This window comes from Mesoplodon bidens (assembly GCF_964165515.1).
Source record: "Mesoplodon bidens genome assembly, chromosome: 6".
NCBI classification, from domain to species: Eukaryota; Metazoa; Chordata; class Mammalia; order Artiodactyla; family Ziphiidae; genus Mesoplodon; species Mesoplodon bidens.
Window position 1 is genome coordinate 36,910,695 of NC_138162.1, and position 19,315 is coordinate 36,930,009.

General features: G+C 40.2%; 1 protein-coding gene across 2 annotated transcripts in view; it reads right to left on the minus strand.

Moving 5' to 3' along the window:
- Positions 1-19,315, minus strand: part of SUSD1 (sushi domain containing 1) — a 113,746-nt gene that overhangs the window by 28,306 nt on the left and 66,125 nt on the right. For both annotated transcript variants that reach the window (XM_081237166.1, XM_081237165.1), the window contains exons 11-12: positions 2,640-2,731; positions 1,283-1,469 (exon numbers count right to left, since the gene is read on the minus strand). In XM_081237166.1, the coding sequence (XP_081093292.1) occupies positions 1,283-1,469; positions 2,640-2,731 (279 nt within the window). The remainder of the gene's footprint in view (positions 1-1,282; positions 1,470-2,639; positions 2,732-19,315) is intronic.

Genomic DNA, 19,315 nt, shown 5'->3' on the forward strand with positions numbered 1-19,315 from the left:
CAGTAGGCGGGCCTCTCACTGTTGTGGCTTTTCCCGTTGCGGAGCACAGGCTCCGGACGCGCAGGCTCAGCAGCCATGGCTCACAGGCCCAGCCACTCCGCGGCATGTGGGATCCTCCTGGACCAGGGCATGAACCCGTGTCCCCTGCATCGGCAGGCGGACTCTCTACCACTGTGCCGCCAGGGAAGCCCGGGACTAATTCTTTTTTTTTTTTTTTTTTTTTTCGGTACGCGGGCCTCTCACTGTTGTGGCCTCTCCCGCTGCGGAGCACAGGCTCCGGACGCGCAGTCTCAGCGGCCATGGCTCACGGGCCCAGCCGCTCCGCGGCATGTGGGATCTTCCCGGACCGGGGCACGAACCCGTGTCCCCTGCATCGGCAGGCGGACTCTCAACCACTGCGCCACCAGGGAAGCCCGGGACTAATTCTTTACTGGAGGGAATTGAGGATGAGGCAAGAAGGGATGACGGGTTGAGGGAGGATTCGCCTTAGGAGTGGGGACAAGAGAGAAGATAAAATATAGGTTCTGCATGAAGGCAACAATGGGAGATTTGGGAGTGGAAAGTCCTCACCTGATTCCTTTTTTTTAAAAATTTTATTTATTGATTGATTGATTTTTATTTATTTTTATACAGCAGGTTCTTATTAGTTATCTATTTTATACATATTAGTGTATATATGTCAATCTCAGTCTCCCAACTCATCCCACCACCACCCCCTCACCTGATTACTTCTAATTCCTCAGTGAAATAAGAAACAAGAAGCTAATAGTCGGAATATTAGCTCAGAGTGTGTGTGTTGGGGGATGGAGTGAGCATCACAGATTTGAGGAGACATGAGAAAATGAGTGGAAAGTGATTTTCTAGGGGACGAGAGTGGGACTCCCAGTCATTTTTCCCTGAGACTAACCTACTCTTAAGGTACTTGTAACAGAATAAGAATTAAATATGTTACTGAGAAAGAAAGAGTAATAGGAAAAATTCTTTTTAAGTATGAAATATTTTAAATATTTCAAATATCCAGAAGGAATTTAACCAACACTCAGGTACACACTACCCAGATTTCTTCAATGTTCCTATTTTGTTTCAGGTAACTTTTTAAGAAATAAAACATTGCAGTTCAGGCTGCAGTCCCCTTAGTTCCCCTCTCCAATTTCACATCCTTCTTCCTCTTTCTCTTTAAGTTCATTATATAAAGATAGAAAGTAATAGTGTGCCTCTTTATTTGAGCCTATACAGCTCTGCGGTGACTTCCTTCATCCAAATGCTGTTATTCAAGATTTACCTGTTATCTGTGTTGTCAGGGAGATGACCGCAGGAAGTTCAGAAGACAAAGCCTGGATGCTGACACTGTAGTTGGTACCTGGCCTCAGGTCCAAACACGTCTCAGGAGCCTGGCTGCTGGCAGTGATATTAAAGACCATTTCCTGGGCAAATTCCTTCTGATACCATCTCTGGCCCCAAATGTGGAACTAAAACATAGAAAAGTTCACCAGGTGAATTGCTAGCTTGAAAGGCTCTGAATGCCTGGATATCTACCCTTTCTCTCACACTCTGTTACTCTTGATTCTAAAGTTCCTTCAGAAAGTGAAATACAGCAGAAAGCAAATATTAGAGTTTTAATACCATAAATATTGTAATTACAATATTATCAGTATCATAAACATATTTTTAAATCAAAATGCACAAAAACTCGAGGCCCCAACACCGACAACTTTCTCTTTCTTGTTCTCACACATATAACGGCACATGCCCAATGTGAAAGTCTGTTGGCTAAACCACAGGAGCAAAACCAAAGAACAACTTCCTAGAAAGAAAATTAAGAATCTGAACTAAGGCTTCTCCCAGGGCAGAACGTGCATTAGGATAGGGGTCCCCAACCCCCAGACCGCAGACTGGTACCAGTCCACAGCCTGTTAGGAACCAGGCCACACAGCACGAGGGGAGTGGTGGACGGAGTGAAGCTTTGTCTGCTGCTCCCCATCGCTCGCATTACCGCCTGACCCATCACCCCGCCCCCTGGCGGTCGAAAAATTGTCTTCCATGAAACCGGTCCCTGGTGCCGAAAAGATTGGGGACTGCTGCATTAGGGTAATCCTAGTCGGTTTGGTAAAACCTGGGAAGAGTTTTTCTCCTCTGCCCGCCCCCTTCTGACATTCCCTGCACTTTACTGTAACATGCCAGCACCTGGGCCAATAGATGCACTTTTCTTCCTACTTAATTGCTCCTAGTAGCAGCTCATCCCATGGTCTTTACCTTTCTTACTCACAACCATATCTAGCTTTAGAAGTTCCCCTTGACTCTCCAGGCAACACATTCAGACCCTGACCAGAGGCACTGGTGTGGAGAGACACACACTTGCAAAAGCCACTGGCTTCCTTCCATGACACTGCCTGAACATCAGCTCTGCATCAGGCTATGTTGCACAAAGAACCTCTCATGATTTTCTCATCAATCCCCAAGGTCTCTGTCTTCAAATATGCAGCAGAAGTTCCCACTTTCTTGTTTCTTACTGCAATTGTCACTATAAATCTTCCACTGATAATGGCAGCTATATAAGTAGTTTTTTTGGTTTGTTGATATTTTTTGAACCTCCCACACAAGACAAACACCTATAAACAAAGTAACTTTCAGTAACTTACTAAATACATCTCCTCTATATCAGCTGTCTTCATACTTCTCCATCTCAAGCAGGTTTCATTAAATATTGAAATGTTACTGATGGTCTGCTTTACTGCAAGGGGAAAAGAATGAGAAATCAACTTACACCTTATACCAAAATACTACCTTTTAATTGAACAATATTCCAAGGATAAGCATTTACAGAGGATGACTTCAGCAGTATTTTTTTTTTTTTTTTTTTTTTTTTTTTTTTTTTGCCGTACGCGGGCCTCTCACTGTTGTGGCCTCTCCCGTTGCGGAGCACAGGCTCCGGATGCGCAGGCTCAGCGGCCATGGCTCACGGGCCCAGCCGCTCCGCGGCATATGGGATCCTCCCAGACCGGGGCACGAACCCGTATCCTCTGCATTGGCAGGCGGACTCTCAACCACTGCGCCACCAGGGAGGCCCAGCAGTATTTTAATTTAGAAATCAGTGGTAGCAGTCCAAGAAACACCATTTTTATATTTATATAAACACAGTCCTGATGAAAGATTTAAGATCAAAAGATACCCAGTCAGAGAATCCTTCCTAAAATATTATTTAAGTCGATCCACTGCAAATTCCCTTGGTTTAGTAAGCTAAAACAGCAACTCATTGTCCTGGCCTTGGACAACCTCATTTAGACAAACAACCATCAGTTTGAAATTCTGAGCTGAGAGTAACATTTTGGCAGAGAACTGAGAATTACTCCTTGAGGAAATGAAAAAGGCTACCTCAAGCAGTCAGGCTTTTCATGATGAAAAGGGGGGAGTGGTCCCTCTCGGTTTGGTCTTCCTCATCTCTTATGATCAAAGAAGCATTCAGTGGTCTCTGCTCAATTTCATGGTAATGAATCCAAAAGACAGTTCAGTACTGTACCATATAATACAGAGGCACATCCCCCAAGCTTTTTAAAATAAAGACTAGTTATTCAAACAACACTGTAATTCAACTATACTTCAATTAAAAAAATTTTTTTTAAAGACTGGTTATTCAAAACTCTGGTATCAAAGGTTATTTCCTTCAATGATGATTCCTGTCCTTAAACTGAAAATAATACATCAGACTTGCTAAGAAGTTTCATAGGAACACTGTGATGATTAATAAGTGATAAAGAACTCCCAAAGCACGTGAAAAAAAAAGAAAATCTCATGGGAGCCAAACCTTTATTGTGTAAGCCCCTGGACCAACAGGCTCCTATGAATGAAGCCTAGTTGATAGATGTGACCCCTCTTTATGGATGGGGCAGCTTTGCCCAGAGAAAACCTGTTCCACAGGTCACAAGCTATTCTTCAAATGCTGTAAGACAGAGTAAGGGATAAAGTATGGATGATTCAGGATAAAGCAACCTTTAAGGAAGGTAAGGAAGATGGTTTTAGAGATAAGTAGTAGTGGCCCAAGGAAACTCACATTTATGAAACTTTCAAAAAGCATATAACTTCAGTAGTATTTAAACAGTTCCAGACCATACAAAAAGGTAGAAAATTTCCCAATTCACTCAGTATGACTGGATAATCCACAATGTCCAACGTGTACAAGGACAGCACAACAAATTACTAAACACACTATGCCAAATTCACTTATTAATATAAATACAAAAATAAAATATTAACAAATAGAAGTCAGCAGTACATTCAAAGAACAATACAGTATAAACAAGGGAGATTTACTCCAGGAATACAGAGATGATCATTACTAGGAAAGCTATTAATAGATTGAAAGAGAAAAAACATATGGTCACTTTTATAAGCATAATGGTTAATACATCTAATGTACATTCCTGCCTAAAAATCTTAGCAAACTAGGATTTAATTTGATAAAAACTCCTTGATTTAAACGAATGTTTATTAGAAACCACCACACTCAGTGGTAAAACAATTTCTAATAAAGTTAAGAACAATCCAAGGATGCATGGTTTCACAGCTATTATTTAGCATTAGTCAGGAGATTCTAGACAATGCAGAACGAGGCAAGGAAAAAAATGAGCTATAAATACCAGAAAGAAAGGGAACAAATTATGCAACTGACAGTAAATTTTAAAAAAAACTGAAAAACAAATATGCAATTGTTTGAAACTGACAGAAAAATAATAGAAGTTTGGCAAAATGCACCCAAAGACAAGAACATAGAAAAACTTATCGTTTTCTACATATCTGTAAGCACAAGTATGGTAGGCTGAATAATGGTCCCTTCAAAGATGTTCACATCCTAGTCCCTGGAATCTGTAACCATGTTACCTTACATGCCATAAAGACTTTGCAAATGTGATTACAATAGGGAGATTATCCTGGATTATCCAGATGGGCCCAATGCAGTGACAAGGGTCTTTAAAAGACGGAGACAAGAAAATCAGGGCCAGAGAGAACTTAAGGTTGAACTGATGAGCTTTAAAGATGGAGGATGGGGCCACAAGCCAAGGAATGTAGGCAGGGGCTAGAAACTGGAAAGAGCAAGGAAACAGATCCTCCCTTTGAGACCCCACAATGAACACAGGCCTGCTGACACAAATAAACTAAAACCACAAATAAAATATAATAGAAAAATTAAAAGATTTCTATTCACAAGAGAAGAAACCATGAACAAACTTCAGATACCTAGCAATAAATGTAACTAGAAATGTCCAAAACTTACAAGACGATATTTTTCCCCCAGAAGGACATAAAATAAAACAATAAAGAGAAAATGCCACATCCTTGAATGGAAAGTTTGAAACGTGAAAAGATATCAACCCTCCACCAATTAACCTGTAAGTGGAATATACTTCCAATGGTGATTCCAATGGACTTTCTTGGAACGTGATAAGTTTACACATTATTCAGTGAATAGAAATTTCTCACCATGTGCCAGGTATGCTTTGGGGCTAAGGATAAAGTGGTGAGAAAACAAAGTCCCTGCACCTAGTGGAATTCATTCTAGTGAGAAAGGCAGAAAATAAACAAGTGAAAAAATAAATTTTAAAAATATAGGGCTTCCCTGGTGGCACAGTGGTTAAGAATCCGCCTGCAAATGCAGGGGACATGGGTTAGACCCCTGGTCCAGGAAGATCCAACATATGCCGTGGAGCAACTAAGCCCATGCACCACAACTACTGAGCCTGTGCTCTAGAGCCCACGAGCCACAACTACTGAAGCCCATGTGCCACAACTACTGAAACCCATGCACTGCAATAAGAGAAGACAGCACAATGAGAAGCCCGTGCGCTGAAACAAAGAGTAGCCCTGCTCACTGCAACTAGAGAAAGCCCACGCACAGCAGTGAAGATGCAACGTGGCCAAAAATAAACAAATAAAATAAATAAAAATTTTTTAAGTATATATATATATATATATATGTATATATATATATATATAAAATTTTGTGCACTGGTAAAGACTATGAAAAGCATCATACAAGAATAGAAAGGATGGTTATGGAAGGTCCGCTGTGGAGGTGATATGTGAGCAGAGACCTGAAGGATGAGTGAGTGAGCATCAAGAGTGGAGGAAGAGGGGTCAGACAGAGGGGGCTCCAAGGTCAAAACCCCACATGCAGGAATCAGCTTGGCATGCTCAATGAACAAAAACACAATTACTGCTAAATTTTGGGGGGGGGAGATTAATGAGAATAACAAGAAAAAAGTTAAAATAAAAATATTGAAACAGGACATAACCAGGTTTCAGTAACTATTATAAAGTTATGACAGTATTTCTCAACCTTTTTTCATTATAGCCCTACATGGAGCCTTTTTAAACATTTTTTTCCCCTAATCTCTCACACTTTATAAAATTTTAACACCACAGGTTTGTATATGTTTCTTATTTACTATATGTTTATCTATGATTCATATATATATATTTGTTTGTTTGTTTGGTTTTGTTTTTTAGTGTTAATTTCCTGGGTTTTGTTTTGCTTTGTTTTGTTTTTTTTGGCTGTGTTGGGTCTTCGTCACTGTGCCCAGGCTTGTGCCCAAACAAGCCTTTGGAATATAAAGAAAACACCTTGAGTTAGAAATTCGAAAATAAGAACAGAATGAACAAAAAGCAGGAAGGAAATGAAACACAAGTGACTGAATTCAGGAAAAAAGCAAAGGAAAAGACAAAATCACATCAGAAATAAAGACTAAATTTCATGGTGCCCAAAGAAGGATAGATTAGAATATAAATGTATTGAACAAATACAAGAAAACCACCAAAAAGAATAAAAATGAGATTAAAAAGGAAGTAAAAAGGATCATAAATAAAGTGGTTGACATGGAATATAGGCGAAGATCCAACATATGTATAATTAAAGTCTCTAAAGAAGAAAAACATGGAAACAGAATAAATATTTAAAACTATAATCCAAGATAGCCTTACAAAAATAAAAAGACCTGAATATAAATACTGGAAGGATTCACCAGATACCTGAGAAAACTCACCCAGAACAATCAGCCCTAAGATTTAGCTAAGTAAAACTATTAGACTTCAAAGATAAAGAAAAACTCCTCAGCATCTCCACTCAAAGAAATAAACAATTAAGATCCAAAGGCAAAAGAATTAGGCTGCGCCAGACTTCTCAAAAGCTACATAAAAAAGCAACAAAAGAAGTTATTTTAAGGAAATTCAAACAAAGAAAGTGTAAATCAAGATTTTTATATCCAACTATTCTATCTTTCAAGTATCAAGACCATAGAGAAACAGTTTTAAACATCTAAGAACTCAGGGAATACTGTACTCTTAAGGAACCTACTAGAAAATGAGCTTCATCCAAGAGGTAACTGAAGAAACTTCAGTAAAAAGACTGATGGTGAGCATCTGATATATTAAACTGTAAATCTAAGACTAAAATAAAGGTGGGGCAAGATGGAAGGATACAATATAAACAGTATATGTTCTGATAAAGTAGAAATAAGGCAACTGAAAAATTGAGAGGAGAAGGAATAAAGAAAAAGGGAAATAGAATAGACTAGTTTGAATGTTATATAGGCAATACATGGAAGTTACAGTATGCCATTTAAAAACTTATAAACCAGGAGAAGACCTTCAAGATGGCAGAGGAGTAAGACGTGGAGATCACCTTCCTCCCCATAAATACATCAAATATACATCTACATGTGGAACAACTCCTTCAGAACACCTACTGAACGCTGGCAGAAGACCTCAGACCTCCCCAAAGGCAAGAAACTCCCCACGTACCTGGGTAGGGCAAAAGAAAAAATACAGACAAAAGAATAGGGATGGGACCCCTATCTCTGGGAAGGAACTGTGAAGGAGGAAACGTTTCCGCACACTAGGGAGCGCCTTCACTGGTGGGGATGGGGCATGGGGGGAGGGAAGCTTTGGAGCCACGGAGGGGAGTGCAGCAACAGGGGCGCAGAGGGCAAAGTGGAGAGATTCCCGCACAGAGGATCGGTGCCAACCAGCACTCACCAGCCCGAGAGGTCTGTCTGCTCACCTGCCAGGGCAGGTGGGGGCTGGGAGCTGAGGCTCAGGCTTCGGAGGTCAGACCCCAGGGAGAGGACTGGGGCTGGCTGCGTGAACACAGCCTGAAGGGAGCTAGTGCATCACAGATAGCCAGGAGGGAGTCTGGGAAAAAGACTAGACCTGCGGCAAGAGACCATTGTTTCGAGGTGTGCGAAGAGAAGGGATTCCTTCCCAGAGTGCCCAAAGAAGGCAGAGCACCGCCTAAACAAGCTCCAGGGACAGGCATGAGCCACAGACATCAGCTCGGACCCCAGAGATGGGCATGAACTGTTAAGGCTGCTGCTGCTGCCACCAAGAATCCTGAGTGCAAGTGCAGGTCACTACCCATTCCACCACCCCGGGATCCTGTGCAGCACGCCACTGCCAGGGTCCCATAACCCAGGGACAATTTCCCCGGGAGAACACACGGCACGCCTCAGGCTGTTGCAACATCACGCCGGCCTCTGCCACCTCAGGCTCGCCCCGCATTCCAATTATGACTACCGTACCCCTCCCTCCCCCTGGCCTGAGTGAGCAAGAGAGACCTAATCAGCTGCTGTCTTAACACCCTCCTGTCTGGGTGGGTAACAGACTCCTGAGGGTGGCCTACATGCAGAGGCGGGGCCACAACCAAAGCTGAACCCCAGGAGCTGTGCGAACAAAGAAGAGAAAGGGAAATCTCTCCCAGCAGCCTCAGGAGCAGCAGATTAAATCCCCACAATCAACTTGATAAAACCTGCATCTGAAAAATACCTGAATAGACAATGAATGTTCCCAAAATTGAGGTGGTGGACTTTGGGAGCAACTGTAGACTTGGGGTTTGCTTTCTGCATCTAATTTGTTTCTGGTTTTATGTTTATCTTAGTTTAGTATTTAGTACTTATTGATGGATTTGTTTATTGGTTTGGTTGCTCTCTTCTTTTATATATATATATATTTTTTAATCCTTTTTCTCTTTTTCTGAGTGTGTATGTGTATGCTTCTTTGTGTGATTTTGTCTGTATAGCTTTGCTTTTACCATTTGTCCTAGAGTTCTGTCTGTTTGTTTTTTTCTTCCTTTTCTTCTGAGCCATGGGGCTGGCAGGGTCTTGGTGCTCCGGCCAGGTGTCGGGCCTGAGCCTCTGAGGTGGGAGGGCTGAGTCCAGGATATTGGACCACAAGAAGCCTCCCTGCCCCATGTACTATCAATCAGCGAGAGCTCTCCCAGAGATCTTCATCTCAGCACTAAGACCCAGCCCCACCCAAAGGCCAGCAAGCTCCAGTGCTGGATACCCCATGCCAAACAACTAGCAAGACAGGAACACAACCCCACACATTAGCAGATAGGCTGCCTAAAGTCATACTGAGTTCACAGACATTCCAAAACACACCACCAGATGCAGCCCTGCCCACCAGAAGGACAAGATCCAGCCCCACCCAACAGAACACAGGCACCAGCCCCCTCCACCAGGAAGCCTGAACAAGCCACTGAACCACCCTCACCCATGGGGGCAGACAACAAAAATAACAGGAGCTACAAACCTGCAGCCTGCAAAAAGGAGAACCCAAACACAGTAGGTTAAACAAAATGAGAAAACAGAGGAATATGCAGCCGACGAAGGAGCAAGGTAAAAACCAACCAAATAATGCTGGAGAGGGTGTGGAGAAAAGGGAACACTCTTGCACTGCTGGTGGGAATGTGAATTGGTACAGCCACTATGGAGAACGGTATGGAGGTTCCTTAAAAAACTACAAATAGAACTACCATATGACCCAGCAATCCCACTACTGGGCATATACCCTGAGAAAACCATAATTCAAAAAGAGACATGTACCAAAATGTTCATTGCAGCTCTATTCACAATAGCCCGGAGCTGGAAACAACCTAAGTGTCCATCATCGGATGAATGGATAAAGAAGATGTGGCACATATATACAATGGAATATTACTCAGCCATAAAAAGAAACGAAACTGAGCTATTTGTAATGAGGTGGATAGACCTAGAGTCTGTCATACAGAGTGAAGTTAGTCAGAAAGAGAAAGACAAATACCGTATGCTAACACATATATACGGAATTTAAAAAAAAAAAATGTCATGAAGAACCTAGGGGCAAAACGGGAATAAAGACACAGACCTACTTGAGAATGGACTTGAGGATATGGGGAGGGGGAAGGGTAAGCTGTGACAAAGCGAAAGAGAGGCATGGACATATATACACTACCAAACGTAAGGTAGATAGATAGTGGGAAGCAGCCGCAGAGCACAGGGAGATCAGCTCGGTGATTTGTGACCGCCTGGAGGGGTGGGATGGGGAGGGTGGGAGGGAGGGAGATGCATGAGGGAAGGGATGTGGGAACAGATGTATATGTATGACTGATTCACTTTGTTATAAAGCAGAAACTAATTAAAAAAAAAAAAAAAAAAAAAAACCAACCAAATGAAACAAATGAAGAGGAAATAGGCAGTCTACCTGAAAAAGAATTTAGAGTAATGATAGTAAAGATGATCCAAAATCTTGGAAACAGAATGGAGAAAATACAAGAAACGTTTAAAAAGGGCCTAGAAGAACTAAAGAGCAAACAAACAATGATGAACAACACAGCAAATGAAATTAAAAACACTCTAGAAGGAATGAATAGCAGAATAACTGAGGCAAAAGAATGGATAAGTGACCTGGAAGATAAAATAGTGGAAAAAAACTGCTGCAGAGCAGAATAAAGAAAAAAGAGTGAAAAGAATTGAGGAACAGTACTCAGAGACCTCTGGGACAACATTAAACGGACCAACATTCGAATTATAGGGGTCCAAGAAGAAAAAGAGAAAAAGAAAGGGTCTGAGAAAATATTTGAAGAGACTGTAGTTGAAAACTTCCCTAACATGGGAAAGGAAATAGTCAATCAAGTCCAGGAAGCGCAGAAAGTCCCATACAGGATAAATCCAAGGAAAAGCACACCAAGACACAAATTTATCAAAGTATCAGAAATTAAATTCAAAGAAAAAATATTAAAAGCAGCAAGGGCAAAGCAACAAATTATATACAAGGAAAACCCCATAATGTTAACAGCTGATCTTTCAGCAGAAACTCTGTAAGCCAGAAGGGAGTGGCAGGACATATTTAAAGTGATGAGAGGGAAAAACCTACAACCAAGATTACTCTACCCAGCAAGGATCTCATTCAGATTTGATGGAGAAATTAAAACCTTTACAGACAAGCAAAAGTTAAGAGAATTCAGCACCACCAAACCATTTACAACAAATGCTAAAGGAACTTCTCTAGGCAGGAAACACAAGAGAAGGAAAAGACCTACAATAACAAACCCAAAACAATTAAGAAAATGTTGGTAGGAACATACATATCAATAATTACCTTAAATGTAAATGGATTAAATGCTGCAACCAAAAGACACAGACTGGCTAAATGGATACTAAAATAAGACCTGTATATATGTTGTTTACAAGAGACCCACTTCAGATCTAGAGACACACACAGACTGAAAGTGAGGGGATGGAAAAAGATACTCTGTGCAAATGGAAATCAGAAGAAAGCTGGAGTAGCAATACTCATATAAGACACAATGGACTTTAAAATAAAGACTATTACAAGAGACAAAGAAGGACACTACATAATGATCAAGGGATCAATCCAAGAAGACAATATAACAATGGTAAATATTTATGCACCCAACCTAAGAGCACCTCAATACATAAGGCAAATGCTAACAGCCATAAAAGGGAAATCAACAGTAACAAAATAATAGTAGGGGACTTTATAACACCCCACTTTCACCAATGGATGGAGCACCCAAAATGAAAATAAATAAGGAAACAAGCCTTAAAAGACACAGTAGACCAGATAGACTTAATTGATATTTTTGGACATTCCATCTAAAAACAACAGAATACACTTTCTTCTCAAGTGCTCATGGAACATTCTCCAGGATAGATCATATCTTGGGTTACAAATCAAGCCTTGTTAAATTTAAGAAAACTGAAATTGTATCAAGTATCTTTTCCACCCACAACGCTATGAGACTAGATATCAATTACATGAAAAAAGCTGTAAAAAATACAAACACATGGAGGCTAAACAATATGCTACTCAATAACCAAGAGATCACTGAAGAAATCAAAGAGGAAATTAAAAAATACCTAGAAACAAATGACAATGAAAACACGATGACCCACAATCCTACCTCAAGAAACAAGAGAAATCTCAAATAAACAACCTAAACTTACACCTAAAGCAATTATAGAAAGAAGAAGAACAACAACAACAAAAACCCAAGTTAGCAGAAGGAAAGAAATTATAAAGATCAGATCAGAAATAAATGAAAAAGAAATGAATGAAACAATACCAAAGTTCAATAAAACTAAAAGCAAGTTCTTTGAGAAGATAAACAAAATTGATAAACCATTAGCCAGACTCATCATCAGAAAAAAAGGGAGGAGACTCAAATCAACAGAATTAGAAATGAAAAAGGAGAAGTAACAACTGACACTACAGAAATACAAAGGATCATGAGAGACTACTACAATCAACCCTATGCCAATAAAATGGACAATCTGGAAGAAACTGACAAATTCTTAGAAAAGTACAATCTTCCAAGATGGAACCAGGAAGAAATAGACAATATGAACAGACCAGTCACAAGCACTGAAATTGAAACTGTGATTTAAAATCTTCCAACAAACAAAAGCCCAGGACCAGATGGCTTCACAGGTGAATTCTATCAAACATTTAGAGAAGAGCTAATACCTATATTTCTCAAACTCTTCCGAAATACAGCAGATGGAGGAACACTCCCAAACACATTCTACAAGGCCACCATCACCCTGATACCAAAACCAAACAAAAATGTCACAAAAAAAGAAAACTACAGACCAATATCACTGATGAACATAGATGCAAAAATCCTCAACAAAATACTAGCAAACAGAATCCAACAGCACATTAAAAGGATCATACATCATGATCAAGTGGGGTTTATCCCAGGAATGCAAGGATTCTTCAATACATGCAAATCAACCAATGTGATAAACTACATTAACAAACTGAAGGATAAAAACTATATAATAATCTCAATAGATGCAGAAAAAGCTTTTGACAAAATTCAACACCCATTTATGATAAAAACTCTCCAGAAAGTGGGCATAAGGGAACCTACCTCAATATAATAAAGGCCATATATGACAAACCCACAGCCAACATCATTCTCAATGATGAAAAACTGAAACACTTCCTTTAAGATCAGGAAGAAGACAAGGTTGCCCAATCTCACCGCTATTATTCAACATAGTTTTGAAAGTTTTAGCCACAGCAATCAGAGAAGAAAAAGAAATAAAAGGAATCCAAATTGGAAAAGATCAAGTAAAACTGTCACTGTTTGCAGATGACATGATACTAAACATAGAGAATCCTAAACATGTTACCAGAAAACTACTAGAGCTAATCAATGAATTTGGTAAAGTAACAGGATACAAAATTAATGCACAGAAATCTCTTGCATTCCTATACACTAAGGATGAAAACTCTGAAGGAGAAATTAAGGAAACAATCCCATTTACCACTGCAACAAAAAGAATAAAATACCTAGGAATAAACCTACCTAAGGAGACAAAAAACCTGTATGCAGAAAACTATAAGACACTGATGAAAGAAATTAAAGATGATACCAACAGATGGAGAGATATACCATGTTCTTGGATTGGAAGAATCAACACTGTGAAAATGACTATACTACCCAAAGCAGTCTACAGATTCAATTCAATCCCTATCAAGCTACCAATGGCATTTTTCACAGAACTAGAACAAAAATTTTTACAATTTGTATGGAGACACAAAAGACCCCGAATAGCCCATCTTGAGAAAAAAAAAAACCGGAGCTAGAGGAATCAGACTCCCTGACTTCAGACTATACTACAAAGCTACAGTAATCAAGACAATATGGTACTGGCACAAAAACAGAAATATAGATCAATGGAACAGGATAGAAAGCCCAGAGATAAACCCATGCACCTATGGTCACCTAATCTATGACAAAGGAGGCAAGGATAAACAATGGAGAAAAGACAGCCTCTTCAATAAGTGGTGCTGGGAAAACTGGACAGATACATGTAAAAGGATGAAATTAGAACACTCCCTAACACCATACACAAAAATAAACTCAAAATGGGTTAAAGACCTAAATGTAAGATTGGACACTATAAAACTCTTAGAGGAAAACAGAGGAAGAACACTCTTTGACATAAATCACAGCAAGATCTTTTTTGACCCACTTCCTAGAGTAATGGAAATAAAAACAAAAATAAACGAATGGGACCGAATGAAACTTAAAAGCTTTTGCAGAGCAAAGGAAACTATAAACAAGACGAAAAGCCAGAATGGGTGAAAATATTTGCAAATGAATCAACAGACAAAGGATTAATCTCCAAAATATATTATCAGCTCAAAAAAACAAACAACCCAGTCAAAAACTGGACAGAAGACCTAAATAGACATTTCTCCAAAGAAGACATACAGATGGCCAAGAGGCACATGAAAAGCTACTCAACATCACTAATTATTAGAGAAATGCAAATCAAAACCACAATGAGGGGCTTCCCTGGTGGCGCAGTCGTTGAGAGTCTGCCTGCCGATGCAGGGGACACGGGTTCGTGCCCCGGTCCGGGAAGATCCCGCATGCCGCGGAGTGGCTGGGCCCGTGAGCCATGGCCGCTGAGCCTGCACGTCTGGAGCCTGTGCTCCGCAATGGGGGAGGCCACAGCAGTGAGAGGCCCGCATACTGCAAAAAAAAAAAAAAAAAAAAAACACAATGAGGTATCACCTCACACCAGTTAGAATGGGCATCATTAGAAAATCTACGAACAATAAATTCTGGAGAGGGTGCGGAGAAGAGGGAACCCTCTTGCACTGTTGGCGGGAATGTAAATTGATACAGCCATTATGGAGAACAGTATGGAGGTTCCTTAAAAAACTAAAAATAGAATTACCATATGACCCAGCAATCCCACTACTGGGCATATACCCTGAGAAAACCATAATTCAAAAAGACACATGCACCTCAATGTTCACTGCAGCACTATTTACAATAGCTAGGTCATGGAAGCAACCTAAATGTCCATTGACAGACGAATGGATAAAGAAGATGTGGTACATATATACAATGGAATATTACTCAGCCATAAAAAGGGATGAAACTGGGTCATTTGTAGAGACATGGATGGACCTAGAGACTGTCACGCAGAGTGAAGTCAGTCAGAAAGAGAAAAACAAATATCGTATATTAACACGTATATGTGGAATCTAGAAAAATGGTACAGATGAACCGGTTTGCAAGGCAGAAATAGAGACACAGATGTAGAGAACAAACATATGGACCCAAGGGGGGAAAGCGGGGTGGGGGTGGGGGTGGGATGAATTGGGAGAGTGGAATTGACATATATACACTAATATGTATAAAATAGATAACTAATAAGAACCTGCTGTATAGCACAGGGAACTCCACTTTGCTGTACAGTAGAAACTAACACAACATTGTAAAACAACTATACCCCAATAAAAATTTCTTAAAAAAAGAAATTATATCAAATTAAAAAGTCACAAGGAAATGAAATAAAAAAGAACATCTTGTAGTTAGCTTTCCTTTGCATTGTATTACTGGATAGAGTACACTAAGAAGCAAGCAGTCTTTGATTTCAGCCTAGAAGACAGTCGTGGAGCCTCTTTGTCTGTACACATGATTAGAATATTGTGGCCCTGAAAAGAATGAGATGAACCCATTGCTTCTAGAGCCATTTAAAACCCATTTAGTGATGGGCTTCAATTCCAAATAACTTATTCATCTTTATATACCCCATGGGTATGGTTCTACCTAGCTGGATCTTACAATGTCATTATCTTATCTTATAAAGAACAACTGTTTACTCTCCCCAGTTTTGGCGTGTTACAGATGATTGGATATTCCATACAAAACATATGCCAATTTCTGGCTTGGCCAACTGCAAGTATGAGTTTCTCAGGCTGATGGTTTATAAGAGAAGCAGGCTGCCTTCAGACATAACTTTTCCACTACAGAATACTGTTACAATATTTATCATTTTGTGGGAAAATGTCAGAAACAATGTTAAACTATTTACTCTTTATTATGTTTTCTTTGGACTTCGGTTCTGTGAACAGGAATCAGTTATGGGGAAAGTTTTATTAGGTCCCTGTAGATCTCAAATTACGCATACTGTTAGAAAACCTGCCATCATAAGCCACCTCATCAGTTAGGCGTTCTACCAGGGAACAGAGGGAAAAAGTGGTCTGTCCCTTCTTTAGATTTTTTTTTTTAATTTACCAACACTATTTTAGAAGTAACTAAATGCATGCAGTCCTCTGCTAAAGAGAACAGAAAAACCAGTATTCTCTTGATCATAAATGATATGGTTTTAAAACCTCTAATTAGGAGCAGCCTAAATAGACAGTTGGTTTTGCAGGGTAAGTATTGTTGGAAAGAATGGCTACAAGTCAACTATTTTGAAAGCAAAGTTACTATTTTTATAACACCTCTATAGCTCTATAAATAGTGGTATCATTTTATTATCCTTTAGTTGTCCTTGATGTACATTTCAGTTTGTCTTAGAAGGATATAACATACTTTAAAGTTGGGAGTTTGACTGTTATTTTGTTGAAATTTTTCTTAAGACAAATTTGGTATCTAGTTACAACTACCATGAGATTTTCAAGCTAAAAGTATGTGGTCACATTATATGGAGAGGAACTGGGATTCAACCATGGAGAAGCAGATTCATACAATTCCCTTAGCTCAGCTCCCTAGGCTCGGCTCCGCCTTCTAACCGAGGTGGCCAGCCTTCTTTTCAGGCACAGATTCTTGTTATTCAACTGGCAACACAGACCAACTGCTCCCTTGGTACGGATGAAAGAGGACTGTCTGAAGCACAATGGCCCCATCATTTATCAAATCTGAGTTGAGAGAAACAATATTTAGGAAACATTGCCTGAAAAACATGGACTCCAGTCATTCCTCCAAATAATCTAAAATAACCTAATCCTACCCCTGAATCAAGCCAGGTCAGCAGAGCACAGGCATTTCTAAGGAATCTTTCCTTGTCTACCCCACAATGAATTGTGCTTTCCTCAAATATAATGAGCCATGTTGAGGGATGATGTAAGAAACAGCATCATAAAATCCTCATAAAATGCTGCTCATACATGGAACTATTTATGAAACCCCCCAGAATCAGAAATTCCTATCTGATCGTGGTGTTGAAAATAATTGTGCTTCTCCCAAAAAACACTGCTTTGTTGTAACCTTATGGATAATATAATGGCTCCCTTTCTGACTGGATGGGTTGAAAACTTAAACCTAAACGTGTGAACCACTAATGAACAAGTAAATAGGTTATAAGGATATGAACTATTCTTAGCCTTATCTGACATCTTTTTTTATGTCCCTGACTTTGTTTTCATTCTTCTTTAGGTTACCTATTTAACTTATTTTCTTTTATTTTATATACCTATGCAGGTCACTTAAAGTCCTTCCTAGAAAAAAGATGGGATATAAATTTAAAATTTTGTTTAAAAAAAATTCTAGGGCTGGGCTTCCCTGGTGGCGCAGTGGTTGAGAGTCCGCTTGCCGATGCAGGGGACATGGGTTCGTGCCCCGGTCCGGGAAGATCCCACATGCTGCGGAGCGGCTGGGCCCGTGAGCCATGGCCGCTGAGCCTGCGTGTCCGGAGCCTGTGCTCCGCAACGGGAGAGGCCACAACAGTGAGAGGCCCGCGTACCGCAAAAAAAAAAAAAAAAAAAAAAATTCTAGGGCTTCCCTGGTGGCACAGTGGTTGAGAGTCCACCTGCCGATGCAGGGACACGGGTTTGTGCCCCAGTCTGGGAAGATCCCACGTGCCGCGGAGTGGCTGGGCCCGTGAGCCATGGCCACTGAGCCTGCGCGTCCGGAGCCCATGCTCCGCAACGGGAGAGGCTACGACAGTGAGAGGCCGCGTACCGAAAAAAAAAAAAAATTCTATATTTAATATTAATGTAATATCACAAAGGAAAAGTTCAATAGATTGGACTATTTAGAAATCTAAAAACTTTACATGTCAAAAACACCATAAAGAGAATTAAAAGAAATGATAAAACAGGAGAAATATTTGACACAAATAGTCAACTCTTACTATATGAATAAGCTGTATATATCAATAAGAACACAAAATAGAATAGATAAATGAAATAATGATGGTAAATAAATCAGTCAAGAAATTTGGATGTTGAAATAAATGAATTTGAAGGAACTTAAAATTGCTTTCCTAACACAGACTCCTAGAACTAGAATGGACCTTTCCTGATCAACCCTCTAACATTACAGAGGTCATGTGTGTTCAAGGCTGCTATTTACCTGTCTTCTCATTTTTATAAAGGAAAGGACAATTTTGGCCTCTCTCCACTCCCTACTCACTAATCCTCAAGGAATGAACAGTAAATATGTAATCTGACAGGTAAGAAGGAGACTGCTATTCCTTGGGTCACATTTCCTAGTAGGTGGAGTTCATATATTACAGGTCACTGCCCAAAAAAGATGCAGATTTTTGCTCTCTGGGACCTGCCTGCGCTTAGGCACAAGGGGCATGTGTATCTCCAGTCTCTAAGAGGTAAGTAACCTGTCTTTGTCCACTCCCTCTCCTCAGATCTTCAGCCTAAGACTGGGTGGGTAAACCAGGCAAGGTCCCTGTGCAGATCCAACTGCCCATACTTCCAGGGGGAGAGGCAGTAGAAAACCCCATTTGGCCATTTCTAAGCCTCATTCTCCAATATAAAGTTTAGTACTAGAAACTGTGTTGGGGGTAGTTCCTGGGAACTTGCTCAGGCCATAACGTTGATACTTGACTTCTTCTTTGTCAGTCTGCAGGAAGGAGGGGTAAGATTCAGTCTCTCCCCCCGCAACATGTGAATACACTGACTGGGACTCTGAGTTTATATAAAGAGAGGAGCCGCCACAGGGGAGCAAAGCACCATCAGGGAAGATGGAGGCTCTTGGTCTCTATAGCTGGAACTGCAAGAATAGATGAGGTAGATATTCGATTACCAGGAAAACTTCACAAATCAGGCAAAAACACTTAGGTTTCTTAGGCATGAGCACTTTGAATTATTTTGGTTATCACTTTTTTTTTTTTTTGTCTTTCTCTTTATCGGGTCTTTTCTTTCAAGTGAGGGCTTTAAATTGCCCAGAAGTAGCTAAGGTCTATGTGGTTAGAGCAGTGCTGCTCAAAATATG